Source organism: Eumetopias jubatus, unplaced genomic scaffold, assembly GCF_037043125.1.
Source record: "Eumetopias jubatus isolate StellerSeaLion01/CBP00866 unplaced genomic scaffold, mEumJub1_p1.0 scaffold_5, whole genome shotgun sequence".
NCBI lineage: Eukaryota > Metazoa > Chordata > Mammalia > Carnivora > Otariidae > Eumetopias > Eumetopias jubatus.
Genome location: NW_028274811.1, coordinates 69290945 through 69314188, shown reverse-complemented (window position 1 = coordinate 69314188; position 23244 = coordinate 69290945). Strand labels below are relative to the sequence as shown.

The following is a 23244-nucleotide window of genomic DNA, read 5'->3' as shown; positions in this document are numbered from 1 at the left end:
CTGGTTTTTATGCTCAGTGTATAATTAGAATGATGAAAGGGCCTGGGACACAGGGCTCTGGGAGTTTAAAAGCCAGCATTCTCTTTGAGAATTCTCAATCCTGCAATCTGCTCTAAACCTTCCCAAATGCGACTTTCTGTTGAACCAAACAGTATTCATGATCAGACCTCAAAATTACAGTGAAGCCACAATTAATATGTAGAAAAGACAGCTCATTTCCTATATAATAGAAAATCAGAATTATCATCCTTCTCTAGCTTTTGGAAATCTGACAACCAAAATCTAGCATTCTTGTGTCTGCAGAAGAGACAACCCAAATAATAGGACAGTTATTTGTGATACTGTTAATGCAGTCATGTGATTTTCATAGTAAATATATCCATATTTCATACACGCCTCCCTTACCATTAGAAAATGAAACTACACACAAAGCATGCACAGCTATCAAGCAAAATTTCTCAAGACCTGTGGTCATGCAGCCCTGTCCAAAACAACAGCTTGGAAAGCAAAGGGTTGAACAACCAAAAATAAGGCATTATTTTGTACACTTACCCAAAATACACGACAAACCTTTTGGTTTCTACCCTGTCAACACAGAAAGAAGTGTGGGAGGGGGGAAAAGGAGACAGAGACACCATTTGCCAAAATCTCACTCATACTGCTAGAAATTTGAACGACAGAGTAAAAATAAAGCTAAAGAAAGCTTTTCGTTCCCCCACCCCCACCAACTAGTAATGTTCACTTCTGCACTGGATTCTCTGCTATTGACGAATGCTAGCAAGAGGTTCAGCAGTTCCCACTTAGGGAAGATGACCCCATGGCCAGCCAGCATGTCAACACCCATTGAAGACATTCCTTTCCAGGCCTGCTCCAAGGAGCCGGGGCCTGCCAAGCACTGTGCAGGCTCACAAGCCACAGCAGCTGAGCAAATCTCAGGCAGCTTGAGTTTTAATTACTTAGTAGCTTTAATGAGGTTTTTAATAAAACAAAAATCTTCATCCTCAGATCTAATGCCAGTTATTCTTTGAAAAAATAAAAAACTTTAGAAGCAAAGAAATACATACCTTTCATCATTTGCATAGAAATATAATCAAGAAGCCATAAGATAGCATTTTATCTTTTAACTTTGACAAATATTACTTACATAGAACTTCATAACAGGAAATCTAAATACTTTCCCAAATCCCTAATGTAATGTATTTTCAAACAGTCTTGAAAAACACATGTCAACATGCACGACCCTAGGGCTTCATTTTTTTTTCATTTTATTATGTCATGTTAATCACCATACATTACATCATTAGTTTTTGATGTAGTGTTCCATGATTCATTGTTTGCATATAACACACAGTGCTCCATGCAGAACGTGCCCTCTTTAATACCCATCACCGGGCTAACCCATCCCCCCACCTCCCTCCCCTCTAGAACCCTCAGTTTGTTTCCCAGAGTCCATAGTCTCTCATGGTTGGTCTCCCCCTCCGATTTCCCCCCCTTCATTTTTCCCTTCCTACTATCTTCTTCTTTTTTTAACATACGAGGTATGATTTGTTTCAGAGGTACGGGTCTGTGATTCAACAGTCTTACACAATTCACAGCGCTCACCATAAGGCTTCATTTTTAAGGTCAAATGACACTATAAATATGGGGTTATATACCACATATATGAATTTTTCTGAAATAAACTGGCATAGTGAATTTTTTCTGATTTGGGGAAAACTAAACAGTAAAATATTTTTAACTGGTATGATACTGAAAGCATCATAAACTGTTTAACTCTAGAGCAACTCTTGTCTGTACTAAATATAGAGAATTTCAATTTGAATTTGACTTTAGAGAAACTATAATCTACCACAATAAGATGTTAATTATTTTTGTTGCATTATATCATAACATTGTAATAACACTTATTACCATTCATTCTTTCATTTTAGTTTTGTTAAAAATTTGCAAAATCAAGAGGTTTAGATAAAATATGTAATTTTAAATTGTAGATGTTATTCTCATATTTATTTAATTAAATATGTCTTAGAACACTCAAATGTTATTTGCTCATTCTTACTCATGCACAATTGAGATAATATAAGTAAACACTATTACTAATTGAATTAGATATAAATATAACATAAATATAAAATTGAATGAATTTCCTGTATTTGAAAAGAGTAACCAATAATTTTTGAAATACTCTAGCCCATGATTTGTACTTCCTTGTGTACTGTTTTTGCCCATAGGAGAGAGAAATAAATACTTAAAAATTATATTTAATTAATTTAAAAGTTTATATGATCAAGTTAAAAAATGACTGTTCTGAAAGAATATAAAAAATATTTGTTGTAAACTTTCAAAGGTGAAATTTAAGCCACTCTTTAAACACTTAGCCAAAGCAGAAACTCAGCTAAGAGTTTCTATGAATTGCTTTATCTTTGGTTTATAAATGTTGTTCATTTTCTTTCCTTCTTTTTTTTTTTTTGAAGACTGCCCATTGATTTAATAAGTACTCAAACCTAACTAAAAGAAAAAAGGACATAAGTGAAAAAAATGATAATTTTCAATTTTCATTTACATTACATTTCACTGACTTTTTAAAATAATTTGAAATACCTTTCCTTAAGATTTAATGTGAAATACATATTAAAAGCATAAGTCATTTTTTCCCTACATTCTGTATTTTTCTTTGACATAAAAATAAAGAACAGCTACTCATCAGGTTTACAGAAGGTGTTTATACAAAATACCTACAAAGAAAAACCTAATGGTAAAATATAGAGAGGATAAGGGGTTCCATAAAATAATTATTACTATTTCAGTCCTGATTAATATGGTATAATATAATGCCAATTGAATTGATCTATGATTTTTATTATTTATAAAATATGAATTTTGCAAAGCCCCACAGTCACACTAACCTTCTCTAATATGTATCAATTTTAATATGGAAAATTGTAGCAGATAAGCTTGGTTTTGATTTTTTTTTTAATTAACTGATATCAGTTAAACAAAGAACCTTTTTTCACTTTTGGTGATTTTCTGAATTACTGAAAAAAATATCTGAGAGACTGTAATATTTTCCTAGTATAAATTATCCACTGAGAAACGTTAAATAAATCCTTATTATTACTGAAAAAGACCTCTTAGTGTTTTTGATTCTCTGAAAAATATGTATTATTTAGTGTTCAAATTCTATGTTAAAAAGAGAATTCATTATATGAAGATTAATGCTTTTTTTTACTCACTCAAAAAAAGCTCTAATCCTCTCCCCTGTTGAAAATGAAGCAGGCAGAGTTGTTTGCTTAACTTAACATTTTAGATTTGTTGCTGCCTACTTTTTTAATATAGCAATTTATTAGCTATGCTTAATGTTATATCTGATACCTTCCAATAATTCTCTGTGTAATGTTTCCTCATAAAGAATAGCAGGGTAAAATTTCACTATGTCACAATATTCAGTCTAACCAGAGCTATCAACAAAAAACAGAAAAGTCAGAAGCCCAGCAAAATGTTATCTAGTTTTTTCTCTTTACTTTATATGGAGGAAAGAATTAAAACAAAAAACAAAATTATTTCAGAGAACTCGAACATATATAAATGCTACTAAATAAACATAACCTAAACGGGTTATTACCTGTCTAGAGAAAGTGTTACTGTCTCATTCATTTCCGGTGTGTCATCAGCTTTGACTGTAATGTTGATTGTTGTGTCACTTTGCCCAGATAAAAACACAACAGAGCCATTAAAGGGACCTATATCGTCCAGGGTCACTGATTTCGAATTAAAGCCAGAGGGCTTCAAACTCCAATAGACAGTAGCCTGGCCATCGGTTCCATCCCGATGTAAGGGAATGTATACCTTATAAAAAAAAAAAAACAACAAAACAATTTCTCCTGAAATATATGCTAACAAATTATGTAAGCTTTTCAGTTAGTGGATTCACATGTTATTATATGAATATATATATTCTGCATAGAGAAGCCAACTATTAAATGACATTAAAACAGAAGACTGAACATGTCTTCCCATTAAGCATAAAAATAATTTTAGATATAACTATTTTTATTAGTTTTTGCTAATCAAATTTATCTGCAAAACTGTTCCCACTCCAAAATATCCCTAACCTATGATTTGTCTTAATAAAAGGATATTTTAAAAGCCAAAGAATAGTGAAAAACACAGAACGTGTTGGCTAAATACTAAATTTCCATCAGAGTTTCTCCAAAAAAAAAGAATTAATGAAATATCACAATATAAACTGAAAGATAAACTTTTATAATTAAAACTAGAAAATTACAAAAAATTCATCCTAAAGTGATGGAGGCAAAAATAAGAAAATAATAATATAAATAAGAACAAGAAATGTTTCTAACCAATACGATATATGCAGTAGAAATAAAATGAGATACTCAAATCATAGTTCTGGGTGACCTTGGGCAAGTTACTTAACCTCTCTGACCTCAATTTCCTCAAGTGAAATGAAGCTAGGGCTTCCATATTTTGCAAGTTTATGGAGAGGATTAGTGTCTCTCCATTGTATGAGCTAAATAAATGGCTGCTATTATAATAATCCTGAAACAAATTATATTTGGTAGTTTTATGTAAGTGCAGTACATTTCAAATATAGAAAATAAAAGGATCATTATAGATAATGATAAAGTTTTTTTCAAATAAAGAATATAAATGAATACTTAATGGTAGATATGCTGTTTTTTTTAAGCCCCTAAAAAGGTATTTTCTTTGTTCTTTGCTTTTTAACAAAACCCATCTTGAAAAATGGAAGATATTTTCCTTACTAACCATTCTGCTAATTTGACTAGCACTGGTCAGGGTTGAAAACTAGTGAGCAAAATAGGACACTTAAGGAAGACAAAAAAATGAAGAGTCACCCTGAGGGAGTGGGTGTAGTCTGGACTATGGATGGGACAAAGAGAAAGAGAGCTGAGGGAAATTTCCACCCTTTCTGTTTCCCAGAGGGAAAGAATGCAAGTTCAGAGCCCAAAACTTTCCCTCAAAACTAATTTCCCTCAAGGGAAAAATATGAAATGGTAAATTGACAGCAGATAATGAATAAAAGCAATCCACTCTCTAAATGTTTTTAGTTTTTCAGTTTTTAGAAGGAAACAGTGTACTAATAAAAAATACAAAAAATCAGAACCATCTTGAAAAATGAGCTGCTCTGCCAATTTATAGAATCAAATATACAAACAAAAGAAGTTGCGAATACCATATTTTGACATGAGACTTCGATAACAAAAACAATTCTCCACTTTTCTGATCTGAACCCCAACCCACTTTAAATCAAATCTAAGTTATGAGAGTCTTGGAGAAGGTTTCAGGGATAGACCAGAACCCAGGTAATGGTAAAGCTGAAAGTCAGAGCCATCCCTAGATAGATGGTAGGAAAATTCAATCAGGGTAGGGGTCAGGTAGGGGTGCTATACATGTGAGTGTGCTTGTGTGTGTGTGTGTGTCTGTGTGTCTGTGCCCACAAAAATGTACCCATATATATAACATAAAACTCCTCAGATTTGGCATTCCACAACTTTACCACCACCAACTGGAATGGTGATCCAAGTGGATCACTTCCACCGCCAAGCACAGAACCCAAGGCAGCCACCCTAGTCCTTCCCAAGACAAGCATGAGGAACGCTAATAATGGAATAGGTCAAGGATACCTGTATTACATGTGACTTAGCCAATAAAAAAAGAAAAATTATGTTTGGCTATCACTCTGTCAAATGTCATAGCACTATCTAAAAGCATCCACATCAAAATATCCAGTTCTGGCCATGAGCAATTAATTCTAATTTTATTCTAACAAATATAGCAAAAGATGATGGAAAAATCACATATTAATCAGTTACTTAAATGACATATTGAAGACTTGCTGTAAATGGTGAAGCTTTTCAAGATCTGTTAATTCTGTGTCTATGTCTTATTATCTCAGACTTATTAGGCCCCATCAATAAGAAAAAGCCTACTTACCACTTCAGCAGCAGAATCTTCAGGTTCATGTAAAATGATTGGAAGATTGCTAATGAAGCCAATTTCTCCATTTGCAATGTCTGGAGTAACCACTAAAGAAATATTCTGGATTTTCCCAAATCTAGGACTTATGGGTGGGATTGGGGGAACTATGTTCACCAGCTCCACAGTTTCCAACTATAATAAACAAACAAACACAATGAAAAATTTAAAAGAACAGAAATTTTTAAATAAAAAAATGTCTTAATAGCATGCAGCAACAAAGTAAATATGTAAAGCTCACAAACTTGGCAACTTTATCTCCTCTTACAGTCACCATCTTATTTCAACCTCCTGCACTGGTTTCTTGAGCTTTTTTTTTTTTTTTTTTTTTTTTTTTTTTTTTTTTGCTCTTCAGTTATAATTCCCCAGGGTTCTTTCTAAACCCTTTATCTTATTATGTCATACCCTCTCCCTAATAATCTCTGGATCTCTCCTTCGAATTCCAAATCTTTGTAACCAACTGCCCACGGACATCATAAAAATGTCACACAGACATCTTACAGTTAGAATGTCCAAAATAGAAATCATTATCTCTGTTCCATGTCCCCTCACTACTACCATCACCAGCACTACCATCTGCTTTTCCTCCTTATCACCTGTACCCAACTACCTTGACCTTAAAGCTAAACAGAGAGTTGCCCACATCTCATTCTTCTCTTTCACTGACCCTTGCCTCTAATCAATCACCCACTCCCCTTCTATGCCAGAGAAAATTCACTATCAGAACATCATTCAAAACTCCAATGTAACCTGTCTCTCCATTTAAAGAAAAACAGCATATGTATAACACACAATATCCCTGTGCTTAATGAACATGACCACTAGAGTAACTTCCATAGTGCTCTCATCTAGAATGGCCTCCCTTATCTCACAAGCCCAAAATGTATCCATTCTTTTTTTTTAAGGATTTTATTTATTTATTTGACAGAGACACAGCAAGAGAGGGAACACAAGCAGCAGGACTGGGAGAGGGAGAAGCAGGCTTCCCGTGGAGCAGAGAGCCCGATGCAGGGCTCGATCCCAGGACCCTGGGATCATGACTTGAGCCGAAGGAAGACGCTTAATGACTGAGCCACCCAGGTGCCCCAAAATGTACCCATTCTTAAAGTCCAGTTAAATCTCCCTCTTTCATGAAGATTTCCTGGTATCTCCAGCCCTTTTTATTCTATCTTTCTGAATTTCTGTAACTACCCTCCCTAAACTTAGAACTTTATCATAAATTTCACATGTTGATTGCTTATCATCATTTTGTGTATTCCAGATTTTTACTTCCTAACAAAGCCTTTATGCATCTGTGTTCTTCTCAGCATTTTCCCGGCCATGACACAGACCCAAAACTGCAGCTGAGACACAGTAAATGTTTGTCAACTCATCCCTCCAACACAAAATGAGCTCTATAGGAATCCTGGTATATCACAAACCTTCAACATCTTAATATTCTAACTTTCCAAAATTCAACTGATCAATCCATACAGTGTTCAGTTGAGGAGTATAGGAATAGATAATCATTACAGGACTGCAAAAACAATAAATATTTTAAGATGAAAAGCAATTCTGAACTTAATAAGACATTATGGATCTCCCATTCTTTAGAGCCCTCTGTTAGGCTTTGTAATGTGGAAACAATGCCAATAAGTAACCACCAGAAAAGACTTGTGATTTAATTTGATTTTCCACAAATGGACAGGAGTAGTTCTGATCCCACACACAATGTCACACTTCATGATAAACGATATATATTTTAAAGGCAAAAGTAAATGCCCTTTTAAAATGTCACACATTTTGCTTTAAAAATCACATACAGGAGGGGCAACTGGGTGGTTCAGTTAGTTAAGAGTCTGACTCCTGGGCGCCTGGGTGGCTCAGTTGGTTGAGCGACTGCCTTCGGCTCAGGTCATGATCCTGGAGTCCCTGGATCAAGTCCCGCATCGGGCTCCCTGCTCAGCAGGGAGTCTGCTTCTCCCTCTGACCCTCCCCCCCCTCATGTGCTTTCTCTCTCTCTCATTCTCTCTCTCAAATAAATAAATAAAATCTTAAAATAAAAAGAGTCTGACTCCTGATTTCAGCTCAGGTCATGATCTCAGGGTTATGAGATCGGGCTCTGTGCTGGGGATGGAACCTGCTTAAGATTCTCTGTCTCCCTCCCTCTACCCCTCATCACCCCAGTCTTTCACGCCTCTTTAATAAATAAATAAATAAATAGATAAATAAATATTTTTTAAATTTTTTTAAATCTAAAAATCACATACAGGAGAAAGATAGGAAAAACTCCATATTTGTTAAATAGTCATTTGAGTAAAAGAAAAAAAAAGAAATTAGACTGAAACATTTTGCCAAATATGGTATGTAGACCAAGTAAAATAAAACGTGTAATTCTTTAGTATACTGCATTTACTTTATAAAATAAATACAATGTAAAGATAAATAGTAAAAACCACATACCTGTCATTCTTTCTAGATAAAAGAAATATATATACTTGTAAATTTCTACTTATCTTAAAAAATATTACAAAGAATAAACAAATACAATGTATATAAATGTATATAAATATATATATATTTAATTTATATATATACTTAAATGCATATATAAAATGTATATAAATATAAGGTGTACCTTGTTTGGAGGCAGAGATGTTTCTAAAATACTTGGTCATGCATGAGTAAGCATGTGTTTGTGAATGAACACTCCCATTCCCATACATTTGCAAAGAGCTAAACTGATAATACTATTTAAAACATCAATATATTTTTACTTCAAAACTTTCTAAAACAAAAGGAGGAAAATAAGTCGTATCTTACATTTATCAAAAAAAGCTATAGAATTAATTCTAAATACAGGATTTTTGAAAAATACAAAGAAAGAAGATATAGAAGGCTATCAAATGAAGGGATCAAAAGGAAAATGCTAATTTTCCATGGCTTATTTCCTAGTCTCTAAGCCTTTTTGTCTGGGTTCCTTAAGCATCTGCTAAATCAAACTGCCCCATTCATAAAGAGTCGTTCTTTGCTTTCAGACAGTTTGCAACTGGGACAGCACATTAGCAAACCCCAAGCCTGCCAAAAGTTGCATCTCAGACTAATGTATTTAGTGGAGAGGGTTAGTGAAGAATGAGGAGTTTATGTCTCAGATTCTCCTTTCTTCAGTTTCATTCAACTTTCCATGCAGAATCTGATGCCTCCTATTCTTGAGTTGCTCATCCATTACATTCTATACAAACTACACAACCTTCTAATTTCAAGGAGCTTTCCAGAACCTACAGCTGTTTTGAACCTCAAGGAATTGTGTCAGTGACTAATAATGTCTTTTTTTTTCTAAACTGTTAAATTAACTATCTGCACTGGAAGACCTTTTGTTTTTTAACTGAATACAGAGAGATAAAGAATCAAGTCTGGAATTAGTGGTACAAACACATTTCTAAACCGGCATCACCAAAATTCAGACACTACACACTTTTCAAGTTTTCCCTTACTTTTTAGTAGCATCAAGAATAAATTCTGTCATGTTCATATACAATGCTGAAAATAGCTCGGATAATATCTGATCCATAGATGGTCCTTAATAAGGTTTTGTTTACAAAGGGATTCTCTGCAGCTACTTGGATAGAGATACAAAATATTTTCAAAAGACTAAAAGCTTAATAGAAAGGTTACTAATATTGGCACAGATACAGGAGGGTCTGTATCTACAGTAAAAACTGGTCTTGAGGCAGCATGAGAAAAGAAATCAGAAAGCTAAGATGGGAACAGAAAAGTTCTCCACAACTCAGAATCAACATACTGCATAATCAGTCCTTAAACTCACCTCACATCACTACAACGACTACAAGAATTCCAGGATGCCCAGGCCTCCACGAAAGCAAAAACAGCTGTGTAAAATCTTTGCTTTATTTCACTTGGGTTAATAATTTGGTTCTCATATCACTTGTGCCCTATGCAAGGGAGAACTGAAAACTGACATACCTTAAACATACGTTATGAATTTAAATGTTTGTGCTCCCCCATAATTCACCTACTGAAAACCTAATCCCCAGGGTGATGGCATGTGGAAATTGGACCTTTGGGAGATAATTGGGTCATGAGGGGGGACCCCCATATGAGATTAGTGCCTTATATGAAGAGATGCCAAAGAGCTTGTTTCCTGTCTCTCTCCACTATGTGAGGACACAGCAGTAAGACATCAGTCTGCAAACCAGGAAGAGGGCTCTCACCAGTCACTCTCCAAGCCAGCACCCTGATCTTGGACTTCCCAGCCTCTGGCACTGTGAGAAATAAATGTCCATTGTTTAAGCCACCAGTCTATGGCATTCTTTACAGCAGCCGGAACTAAGGCAATGTATATTAATTAGAGTGCTCTGAATGCAGAGGATACTGACAGCAGAAAAGGCAAAGGACAGAGCTGACACCAAAAATAAAAACAAAAACTCCATCAAATTCTGAAACTCCTCTTGACAAGTTACTATCTCCCAGGGACTCTTAAAAACTGCTAAGTTTGGGAAATGCTACCCTAAGTGCAAACTGATGAAATTAGTTATGCACTTTCGTGTATTATTAGGACCAATCTTAAAATGTTGTGACATATTTTTTATAAGGCCAAATGTATAGCTTTTCAAAAATTTCTAAATATATCTCCAAATGTGTTCCGGGAGCAGCCTTCCAGTCCCTTTAACTTCTTGTTCAACATGGCCAAGGCCAGGGACTCCACCACATGCTCAATTCCACTTCACAGATGCAGATGCCCCATCTGGCCACTCATGTCACAAGAGCATCCCACAAGCCACAGGGGAAGCAGACACAACTGTGTACAAAGCCATGTTCTCTTCACCCATCACTTCAAGAGAAATTCAGGGGTCCTCCAAGAATGGGTTATCCTCATAGACAGAAGTATGCATCACATCATAAGTTCCCAATTTTGAGGGGACACAAAATACCAATAACAATAATAACAAAAGAGGAAGAGCAGAATCTCCCACCACTAGTGGCAAAACCTTTGGAAATAAAACGGCAAAAGTTCTCCCTCTGGGTACATGAATTACAAAAAGGCATCCTCTACATACTGATAAATCATATATCCCCAGAACAAGTCACTGAGTAGACCCCTCCACCAGGACTCCTCAAGAAATACACAAATGGTACAAGCGTGAGCAGTGGCTCAGCTGAAAACAAACAAACAAACAAACAAAAAAAGACAAGAGCTTTCAGAATAAAAGGGCCTACCCTATCAAATGCTAAGCAAAGAGGGACACAGTCCTGTGGAATTCAGAACACCAAGATTTTAGAAAAAGCTTTAGAGTTAACAAACAAGTTACCTAAAAAAGTAAATAATGTCTTTCCCCTCAATTTCTCATCAGCAACTGTGCTATAAGATGATACCTTCCAAGTTCTGAAGAAAAAACTATTTTTTTTTTAATTTTTATTTTTAGAGAGGGGGAGAGAGACAGAGAGAGAGAGAAGGAGGGAGGAGCAGAGGGAAAGGGAGAGAGAGAATCTCAAGCAGACTCCACACCCAGTGCGGAGCCCAATGCAGGGCTCAGTCTCATGATCCTGAGATCATGACCTCAGCTGAAATCGAGAGTCGGATGTTTAACCAACTGAGCCATCCAGGCACCCTGAAAAAATCATTTTAATCTAAAAACTTCTACCAAGCCAAACTATCAGTGTGAGTTTGAAGTTTTGTTTTTAGCTTCTCAAAGACTCAAAAAGTTTACTTTGCATATTCCTTTTCTGCACATGTATTTGAGGAAGATATACCACAACAAAACCCAAACACGATCCAAGAAGGAAAAAGCAAGAGATCAAGAAAATTCAGGAGCTCAGTAAAAACCATCCCAAGTAGCAGGTGTGAAGCAAGCATAGAAAGCAGTTAGTACAGCTAAACTCCCCATCCCACATATATAAGACAACCGGAAGCTATAATGTGGTGAAGATGGTATATATAAAGGGAGCAGTTAGAAGTACTAAAGAAAGGAGCAATAAACCATAAAACAAAGTCTAGGCAAAAATATGAGACCAACTTAAATGTGCATGCTTCAAAAAAATTAATGGAATATGAAACTTCATTTGATATATATCTCGGTTAGCAAAGTATATAGTGATACAGGGTTATAAACTCTTTATCAACCCATTCATACTATTTGAATCTCTATTAAATTTATTAACATAACCAAAATTTGATAAGCATCCTTTATTGCTTTCTAATTTTCAGAATCAACCAATGCCAAATGCATACCACACTATCAAAAGTGAGTGCAGACTTTTTTTAATTTTGGCAATAAAAATAATGTTTTCTTTAATAAAAGTTAAGAAATAAAAAAAGACAAAGTGGAAGAATATGTTATGGGTCCCTAACTTCTTTAAGTAGATGAGAATCCAGAGATTCTAACTATAGTTAACAAAGAAACAGATTTTTTTAGTATGTTAATTAAAAATATCTATACAATTTTTCTCATATTGCTTTTTATTTCTGAAACACCTCCCCTGCAGTATCCATCATGAAAAACTGTATTTATCCTACAAGTCCCATTCCTATGTCATATTTTCCCAAATCAACTCAAAAGAATGGCAGATCTCTTTCTCCTTCTCTCTCTCAATCTCCCCCCTCCCCGCCCTCCTCCATTAACAATTTGTGTGACTCCATTACATCATCCATTATTTTCTGACCTGCATTTCAAGTTGGTATACTTTTATTATCACCTGATTAGAATATTAACTTTAGTAGGACCCTTGTTTTATTCTTCCTTCTATGGCTTAAAAGCAGACACATTCTCTCCTTGGACTCACTCAACAAATTGTAGTAACCAGTGGTAGCATCCAAACCATCAATGTGGGCAAGATAATGGTTAGTTAACTCTCTCACGCAAATACATATGCAGTTGAACCAAAGTTGAAACTGTTCTAATCACTACAGTACCTTTACTAGAAAGTGGGCCCCATTTTGAAGGAATGCATCATTTCTTATTGGTAGTTTTGTGGTGACTTGGATTTTTTGTTCTGGAAAAATGAGGTTATTTCTCCTGGACATATTTAAGATGCCGTCTTTTGCTTGCAAAGGGTCTACAGCTCCAGTAGGAATATAGAGAGCAGAATAAAACATCTTCACATCTCCTTTAGTTCCCCCTAGTCTTGTAAAACTCAGGGATAAATATCGTTCACGTGGACTGCTTTCAATCTTCTGGTTTTCCATAGGAAAAAATGTTATTAGGCCATAAACATCATCACTATCCTGAATGTAGAACAAAAGCTGCAGATAAAGAAATAAAATATTAAAGTGTAGAATTTTCACATCTGAGAATAGCAAACTGTTGATTTTCTAGGCTATTCCGATTTTTAATATTTATTTACATATCATATCTAAAGATGATCACTTTTTATATGTACCAGAGTAAAAGATGAATTAAAAACAGATTTGGCAAGTTTCTTAATTTATTGTTTGTGGAATTTTTTTGAAGAGTAAATTTTTTATTTACAGAACAGACCACCTTGAGCAACGGAAACATATATCATTTCTAAAACCAGTGTTCTTCCTGTTGCATCCAACTAGACATAAAAGTGATTTGTGTGATCAAATTCTTTGGCTCTTTTGTAACACGGAAATATTCACACAAGTAAATCATAACAAATGATCTACCTCTGCTGGTTCGCTCACTTCTGCACCTCCTCGTACTGTATGAGGCAGAATCCAAAGTAAATAAGCTTCTGCCTCTTCTGGAAGATCATCATTAACAATAGTAAGAGGAACTGATGCCAACATCTGCCCTTGTGCAAAATGGAGAACTCCAGAACTTGGTCTGATATCTGCTGTTACTGGTGAAGGATCACTGCTATTCCGTGTCAATTCCCAGTTCACAGAAATATTCCCGTGGGTGCCACCATTTCTAACCACTGTAATTTCTTCAAATCTAGAATTTTAAAAGAAGTATATATGGTCACATATTATACTGTGTTTCCCTTAGCTGGGCTTTTTCAATGTCAAACTGGCCATGAGATTTTGGTAAAAGCAGAATCCATATCATAGAGAACGAATGGCTGTTCTTAATATGAAGGGGGAGTTATGTAGATGTGTCCTGGGAAACTATCATAAATGAATTCACTTGCATATTTAAATCACTCTGAAAATAAGAAAGAAAACAGCAAAACCATGGTGGAAGAAGTGACACAGTTCGACACTATGTCCAACAGCACAAATACTAAATCTCGGAATAATATATTAAAATAACCACAGTAACAGGTTTAAAATAAACCATACCTTGATGTTGTATCTTCATCAATTACAACTGTCCTTTCAAACAAGATACTGTTGAATGACAGGACTCCATAAGGTTTGTCATTTGGCTTAATGGTGATCTGCACAACAGAAGGGGCTAATAGCACAGCATCTCCCTGCAAGGTATCTTTTAGTAATACAACATGAAATGATTCCGCAATCTCTGGAATGGTATCATCAACTATCTGAAATTTTAGGTGTGACTCATGAATAAAAGGTGGAAAAACAATAGTTGGGGTTGGCTGATGATCAATGAAGTCTAAATTTTGCTGGGCATGTGCTGTTGAATTCCCAGTTATAATAACATAACCGATTGAAACTTCACATTCATCTGATCCAATTAGATGCCCATTGTCATCTTTTCCACGGACAACTGGAATTAGGAGTATGTGGTCTTCCTCAGGAACCAAATAAACATTCTGAATGAATCTCACGGGACTATCATTTTTTTTAATGATTATCTCAACTGAGCTCCTAGAGGTGTTGATCTCAGCTCCTCCTTCAACATTTTTCAGTTGAATCAAAAATATTTCATCATTTTCTGGTACCTGTCAAATAAATACAAACAGTAGCAAAAATACCAATAGCCAAAACATCTGCAAAGAAACCAAAGTATATAGTTGCCATGTTTCAGTACAAAGAAACAAAAAAATTTTAACTGAAGGGAGTAGAGAGGCTTAATATCTACATATTAAAATATTTTCCAAAGCTACATAATATATTTTAGATAGGGAAGGAAAAGTTCATAAAGCAATGGTATGGACAGGTATTAAAGTATAGGTATAATGTCTTTCAACCTTGATCAATCTTTAGGTAACGCTAATGATTTGACAGTAAAACTGGGCATAAAATTTTACTACTTCTATCAGAAGTAGCATGATAGTAATCTAATGATAAAATATAAGAATATCTAAAAATCTGGAATAATATTATCATAGATATAGAATATCTAAGAATCTGGAAAACTAACACATTACACATCACATGCAAATTATTAGTTTTCAACATGTGAATTATTCTTGCTTTTCTCTAAATGATTTCTAATTCGAGAGGTAAACATATACCAATCATATGATTTCCAAAATACACATCATGCCTCTAGAGAACAAGCTATAAGAGTCACTATCAGGCAAATATTGACATTGTTAGAGTGAAATTTTTTTTTTTTGCAACTACACAGAAATCCTAGGGATAATCTTCACTATGCTGTTTAAATAAATTCTGTTTTATGAATGAAAGGGAAAAAACAAATCTTTTTACCTCTATCAACAGCAATATAAAAGGTAAGGCTATTTATCTAAAAAAAAATGCTGTGATTTGATTGATCTTTTTATTGCCCAATTTTACTGAGGAATAATTGACAAATATAATTGTAATATATTTTAAATGTACACATGATGGTTTGATGTACATATACATTTTGGAATAACTGCAGAGATCCAGAGAATTAACACACTCATCACCTCACACAGTTGATTCTTTTTGTGTGAGTGACTCAACACTTATAATCTACTCTCAGCAACTTTCAAGTATACAACACTGTATCATTAACTGCAGGCACCATGCTGTACATTAGATCCTCAGAGGATGATCTTCTAAGTTTCTAGTTAAAATGTATAATTAATCGTTGCCCCAAATTATAACCTTCTCAAGGATCTAAAAACAAAAGGCTTTTACTAGCTTAAAGAACCAGATGAACTAGTTATCAATGTTACCTAATATTTCATTTTTTTCAAGAGAAACAATTTCTAATAATGTCTTCTAAATTGTTTGTTTCTCTTCTCTTGGGATTTGTTGTGATTTGATTTCATGATTTTTTTGTAGTAAGGTCGAGGGATGGTTAAAAATTCCCAGCTATTTTATTCTCTTTTTTTCTGACAATATTAAGATTATTTTATTAAAAGTTATGTTTTCTCTAATTTCTCTCATTATCTCATTCACAAGAGATACCCTTGCACATTATTGTTCAAATCCATTCCCTTCTTAGTTAAGTTAGCTGTGTCATCTCAATCCTTGGTAACTTCAATGTGAAGTGTAAAAATAACTAAAGCCTTCCCTTGAATGTGAACATTTAAAATATCCAAACAAAAGAATATCAATTACAATAGAATTTTCTTTGCTTTCATAGTAAAATACTTATGCTGAGTAGGTAGTACTATATACCTGCTCAAAATGGAAATCACTAAAAAAATCAATCAGCAGGGTTTACAAAATGCTTAAGTTTTTATACTACGTGTGGCTGCCAGTTATATTCAGGTTCATCAGCTTTTAGATATATAATTTTATGTAATAGCAGGAAGGGAAGAATGAAGGGGGGAAATCAGATGGGGAGACGAACCATGAGAGACTATGGACTCTGAGAAACAAATTGAGGGTTCTAGAGGGGAGGGAGGTAGGGGGATGGGTTAGCCTGGTGAAGGGTATTAAGGAGCGCAGGTTCTGCATGGAGCACTGGGTGTTATATGCAAACAATGAATCATGGAACATTACATCAAAAACTAATGATGTAATGTATGGTGACTAACATAACATAATAATAATAAAAAAATTTTTTTGAAAAAAATAAAAATAAAGTCAGTATCTCCTTTTATGTGAAATAAATTAGGTAAATATTAATCAGATATATTCCAAAATGACTCTTTATAGCTAAAATATACAATAACTAGTTAGTACAGTAAACTAACCTTACATAGGACTATGTTCTTGAATAATTTCAAATATTGTTCACAGTTTCATGCTTGACATAATGTTCTCCAACATGTCTGTACTACAGGCAGTGTCCCTGTCCCATTGAAGCATTTACCATTATCTTACCTCATCATCAAGTACTGTCAAGTTGTAAACTACTGCTGCTCTGCCAGGGGGAAAGGTAATATTTCCTTGAACTGGGCTCAAATCTTCCTCAGGTGGATTTGGGCCACCCTCTACCTGCAAAGAAACACACAGTGCCATCAATAAACACAAAATATTTCACAAGAGTAAGAAAGCATTACTGTGATTTTGACTGACAAAAATCTGAAATTCACTTAAAAATGTTTTGAGAGAAGAATTAAAGAAAACTGTACATAAGTCTGCCCTTCTAATTAATAGTCAAGGCCTATAATATAGCTATAGATCTTGACTATAATCACATTAAACTACATGGTTTCTAAGCGCTTTCTCTTTTTTCCTCAGCCATTATATTAAATCTGAGAAAAAAACATATTTTCTTGAGAGGAAGGTATTCTAAATTGGTAAATTCTCTCAAGTAACGGAATCAAATGGCGGTACCACCACTGACTGTAACGTTGGGCAAGACATTAAACAACCCCAAGGGACGCCTGGGTGGCTCAGTCGGTTAAGCGTCTTTGGCTCAGGTCATGATCCCAGGGTCCTTGGATTGAGTCCCGCGGCAGGCTCCTTGCTCAGCGGGGAGTCTGCTTCTCCCTCTCCCTCTGCCTGCCGCTCCCCCTGCTCGTGTTCTCTCTCTCTCACAAATAAAATAAAATCTTTTTTAAAAAATAAATAAACAATCCCAAGGAACACTTTCCTCATCTTTAAAATAGGCATAATAATATCCAGTTGACAGGCTAGGTGTGAAGACGTAATAAGATCACTCCTTTTAAAAAGTACTTATTAAGTACTCTGTGCCTGATCTCTTTTCCATGTTAAGGATATAGTGGTGAACAGGCAAACTCCCTACCCATAATGACCTTACATTTAATGAAAGGGGAAAATGACAAATGTGTATTTTTCAGATGATGACAAGTATTATGGAGAAGAAAATAAGAAGGGCACGAGGGAGACAAAATTCTGGGAAGAGATGCTGGTTTTTATATGCAGTGAGAATCGGTGTAAAGCACTTAGAATAGTAAATGGCATAATTAAGTGCTCAGCAAATGTTAGTTGTGATTATTTCAACAAAACAAAGGCTTAAGACTCAAGAAAGTAACTTCAGACATCCAGAAAGTAACATTCAAAATTTGCAATTTTGCCTTATCTTTCCCCAGCCAATTTTTCCCCAGTTTTCCCCACATTTGTTATTAGATACATTTTCAAAAATGTACTATCTAAGCACATATTCTTAAGTACATGAAACATTCTTTAAGGCTTCCTGTGTAGAACTTGCAAGACTACAGCATATTTAAGTACTGTTACTATGTTTTTCATGCATTATTCTCTTACACCATTTTATTTTTTTATGCAGTTAACATAATCATCATATGATGTAGGGCTCCATGAGCACAAGAAGAACTCTTCTATGCTTCAGAATTATGTTATATAAATCCAACTATCCATTTGATTGATATTGCTATTAATAATTAAGATAGAAACTGGTAAGATAGAAATTAATGCTCCAATATTTGAAAACACCATATGAACATGTTCTAGATATTATAAAACACAAAAATTAGTTGAAGATTTGAATATGTATCTCATAAAATAGCAATATGGTGGCACATTGGTGTGCATGTGGTTGTTAAGCAATCAAATGGAATGGTGACAGCTAGCACCCTAAGAAATGCGCCTCACCCACAGCCTGTCTTATTCATGTCAAATGCTGTAACACATATGGACCTCCATGGTGGAGTGTGACTGCTCTTAACAGCATCCATTAAGACTGTTTTTTTTTAATGGGGAATGTAAATGAGAGAAGACTAGATATCAAATAATTTTAAATAAGCCTAAGTAACCCATGGACATTTTAAAAATTTATATCCTTGAAAAGGTTTATCATAAAGGTTTGATGGATTTTATAGAATTAACATTATTATTATTTTATTTTGTGGTTTATTATTACCACCCCTGTATATAAAATGATACATTGTGTTTCATGATAGCATAGTATATGCAAGCAGCAAGAAAAACATTTTTTATTAACTATGAAATTTATCAGAAATAAATGAAATAAAAATAAAAGTATTGACTTTTATTTCATTTTTATTAAGGGTCATGCTTCTTATACAAAGGACTTTGATTTTTTTAAGTTACAGCCACCTGATGTGAACTCTGAATTGTTACCATTTAAAGTGATTTCAGAGTAAACTTACCTCAAAAGTCACAGTAACCATTCCATAAGTTCCTTTTTCTCTGATGAGAGTAAGAGGCACAGATTCATTTCTGCCCCTGGGCTCACTCACTGCGACTGAAAAAGGCTATTGGGAACAGCAAAGACAATCAGGCACTCATCAGCCAGAGGTAGAGGTGGTACAAACTGTTACCTTGAAATACTAAATTTACATAGACAAATTAATCCACATCATACCCTAAGAATGTGGTACGTCCTAGCATTAATTAGCAGTAGCTAATAAAAAGGCTTGAAAGGTTAAAAATAATAGTGTAAAGGGAACATAAAACTTAGGCAAAAGATGCAAGTTCTTGTCCTGATTCTACCATCAACTAGCTATTCTGCTGAAGGATTTTAAAGGTTATCTAGTTGAAAGATGAGAAACTCAAATGCTCACAGGGACCTGGGATGTCACAAAATCAAGCTGTATCTCCACACCAGAGAAACTCATTGGGACCAGCCACTGGGAGCTCCAACGGGCCTTTCTCCCAACCACTATGCCCTTCTCATTGGTCAGCCTGCCAATGAAAAGCAGAGAACTGCCAACGATTTTTCAGGACATGATCACTGGGGGAAAGAAGCCAGGGCTTCAAATGCTGAAACATGCTGGCTTGGCTGCCTGAAACCAGGCCTAGAAGAGGAGGAAGAGGGAAACAGCCAGGTGCATGCTAGCTAGCGCGGAAGTGCCCATCTCTCCTGGTGACCCCAAGCCTCAGTGTCCCTATCCATAAATGGGGATCAGAATACCTTTCCCAAAGACATCAAAAATCATCGGTGCTATCTTCATCATCAACATAACCATCTTCCAGGCCAGGAACCGAAGTCAGCCTATTTAGCAACTACTGTGAGCTCAACAGTTAACTTTGTTTCATTTTAACCACATGGGCAGGTGCCCAGTCAGGGGCTGCCTGGCCACACTTCAACCACAACAGTCAAGAACCTGGGACCAATGCTAGAGACTATAGGATTCATTCCCAGAGGCTAAGAGGTACTATGTCAGAAAAAGGGAAAGGAGAGAGGGGAGGGGAGGGAGGGGGGAGGGGAGGGGAGGGGAGAGGAAAAGGAAAGGAGAGGAGAGGAGAGGAGAGGAGAGGAGAGGAGAGGAGAGGAGAGGAGAGGAGAGGAAAGGAAAGGAAAGGAAAGGAAAGGAAAGGAAAGGAAGGAGGGTGGAGGGAGGGAGGGAGGGAGGAAAGGAAGGAAGGAAGGAAGGAAGGAAACTTTAAACAAGTCAGTATGAAGTTAGGGGTGATAAGATGGAAGTGAATATAGAAGAAAGACAGTAAGGAGAAAAATTAAGCAATTAAGAGAGCCTGCTTTATAATTAACTAGTAATTCCCTATCATTTAAATAGAATTGACTGATTCATTAATAAATTTTGTAAATGACAATATAATGGAGGTCACAAAATGTCTACTATATTGACATTATCCACATCTTTTTAATAAAGATACTGCAATTAAAAGATCGTATTTATCTATAGCCTGTCTTGTTTCAGAGATAATTTAAGGTAAGAAAATGACATACAATACACCAATTGTAGCAGCAATCTAAACTGGAAAATAAATAAAAAGCTGGGGAGTATCACATCATCTTTTAGTAATGATAATTAGTAACATGATTCAAAAAGACTCAGTATCAGGAAGGTCATTATAGTTTAAAACTTAGTGGCAAAATCCAATTGTATCCAAGATAAATTTTGTTTTAAGAGCTGGAAACAATTTCTCTCAAGGGGGAACCTGTCTTGTGTATTTGTTTCTGAAGATAAAACTCTCTGAACATAGGACTTGCCAGGGACACAGGAATTCGGTGATCAGGGGGAAAAAATGAACTGCTGAGCAAAACTGAGGGGGATGACAAGGAGTTTTAACCTTTAAGAAATATGAATAAGTGGGAGAATCTCAGGGTAGGGATTGACTACAGAATTTTTAAGAACTGTAATGTCTTCATTCCATTCAATTTTGAGTTTACTATAGGTTTTTCCAGTACTCTTCCAATAAGTTTTTCTCATCTCCCAACTTCCCAAGCAGGCTGACAAACAGTATTTTAAGTGGCAACTGAGGAAATCGAGCAAAAGGAACTAGACTACAACATCTGCTACAGACTGAATGTTTGTTCTATTCCCAAAGTCATGTTCAAATCCTGGGAGGTGGGGCCTTTCCGGAGGTGACCAGGTAATGAGGGCAAAGCTCTCATGAATGGGATTAGTGCCTTTATCAGAGAGACCTCAGACAGCTCCTTTGCCCCTCCTGACCTATGAAAGCACAAGAAGACGTCCGGGAAGCGGGCCTTTACCAGACACCAAGTCTGGGGCACCTTGACCTTGGACTTCTCAGCCTCCAGAACTGTGAGAAATACGTTTCTGTTGTTTTTAAGACACCAGTCTACAGAATTCTGTTACAGCAGATGGAACAGACTTAGACAACATCCAAGTTAGAGACCAGCAAAGGAGGTAACAAATGAGTCAGGTGGAATATCAGCAGGAGATTAGGACAAGAGATGGCCACGATCACATAGGCCTCCTGAAGCTGAAGAAATCTTAGGTAGAACAAATGAACAGTCTACAAAATGTGGGACATGGATGAAGTTTGAGTGAATTTTATTTAAATATCAAGTGGCAGGATGATGCCAGGTAACATCATGAAAAATAACAAAAAAATTTAATAACTATTACCCAGCAACCACAAGATTAATCAAATTGCAACCATACCATATTAAATGAAATAATTCCAAATGCATTGTCATTTGATAATATTGTCACAGTCACAGTCCTTGGCCATCCAAGCTTCACATTTGCTGAAGGTTTCTAAATAAAAGCCATAAGTTAATAAAATTAATAAGTTAATAAAATTAAAAATAAGAGAAACAGAATCATTTTAATAGTTTGTCTTTATGTAATTGTTCAGAATATGAATAAAAATACAAGTATACTTTTAATGCTGATTAAGAAAATATATTCAAACTAAGTCAACATGGTAAAGAAGTGCCAAATAAAAACTTTTAAAAAGTTTAAAAAACCATTAATCACTGGCTATTAAAATATAAATTAATATAATGATAAGTATCACTGGCTAGTAATGCTATATTATAATTACTCTAATGTCATTACTAATGTAACAGAGAATTAAGTAAGCAGTATGAAATTCTATTCAAATATGATTTCTTACACTACAGAAGGTGCCAAAGCTTAAGAATTATTTATTCTATAAATCACAGAGCCAAATTAAAGATAAAATATTAAAACATCTTTTCTAATCAATAAGGGAAGAGTGTTCTACAACATTTCTATTGATATTCAACAGCAGCATAAAGGAATATGCAAAAAAGTAATATACAAAAGCAAAACAAGACGATTTCAAGTATCATTTTCACAAAAATTTTACTCATACTGACCTAATCATTCTAAAAAAAATTCTTAATGCCCTTCAGAAAAATTAACTAGAACAGTGTTAGCAGTTATTACCTCAACCTAACAGATCAAGCCATAAAGGATAATTAAACCTTGGGCTATTCAAGCATTTTTCCCAGAGGCAGTCCAAAATGATTCTAAGGCACAGGGACCTCCCACTTCCACGCCTGCTTTTTGTATCCCTCTCCTTTGAACTCAGAAGTCTCGGTCATTCTTTGTGCATCTGGTAGCAGGGGAGGGATAAAAGAGAAAGGGGCCAAATGGAAGACAGGTTTTCTTGAGCATCTGTCATGGCAATTCCTAAATAAGCTGAATGGATCCAAAAACCAACTGTAGAATCTTCTAAACAAGATTGTCTGAGGAATAATAACCAGACCGTGGAATTGCCAAAAAGGCTGTCAGTTCTGAGTTCTAGGAAAACCACCTCCAGTCTCTAGATGGGCTTATCTCTAGAGAAACAGATTTTTAAGCACTGTAAGGTTTCTCTGGGTTTAGGTGGGCGGCAGGGTC

The 23244-nt window shown here is 35.3% G+C and overlaps 1 protein-coding gene across 1 annotated transcript in view; it reads right to left on the bottom strand.

The window, feature by feature from the left end:
• Positions 1 to 23244, bottom strand: part of ADGRV1 (adhesion G protein-coupled receptor V1) — a 502011-nt gene that overhangs the window by 465750 nt on the left and 13017 nt on the right. The window contains exons 4-11 of the mRNA XM_028091942.2: positions 22036 to 22131; positions 19312 to 19416; positions 17096 to 17209; positions 14264 to 14829; positions 13646 to 13916; positions 12929 to 13258; positions 5977 to 6153; positions 3623 to 3846 (exon numbers count right to left, since the gene is read on the bottom strand). Of these exons, the coding sequence (XP_027947743.2) occupies positions 3623 to 3846; positions 5977 to 6153; positions 12929 to 13258; positions 13646 to 13916; positions 14264 to 14829; positions 17096 to 17209; positions 19312 to 19416; positions 22036 to 22131 (1883 nt within the window). The remainder of the gene's footprint in view (positions 1 to 3622; positions 3847 to 5976; positions 6154 to 12928; positions 13259 to 13645; positions 13917 to 14263; positions 14830 to 17095; positions 17210 to 19311; positions 19417 to 22035; positions 22132 to 23244) is intronic.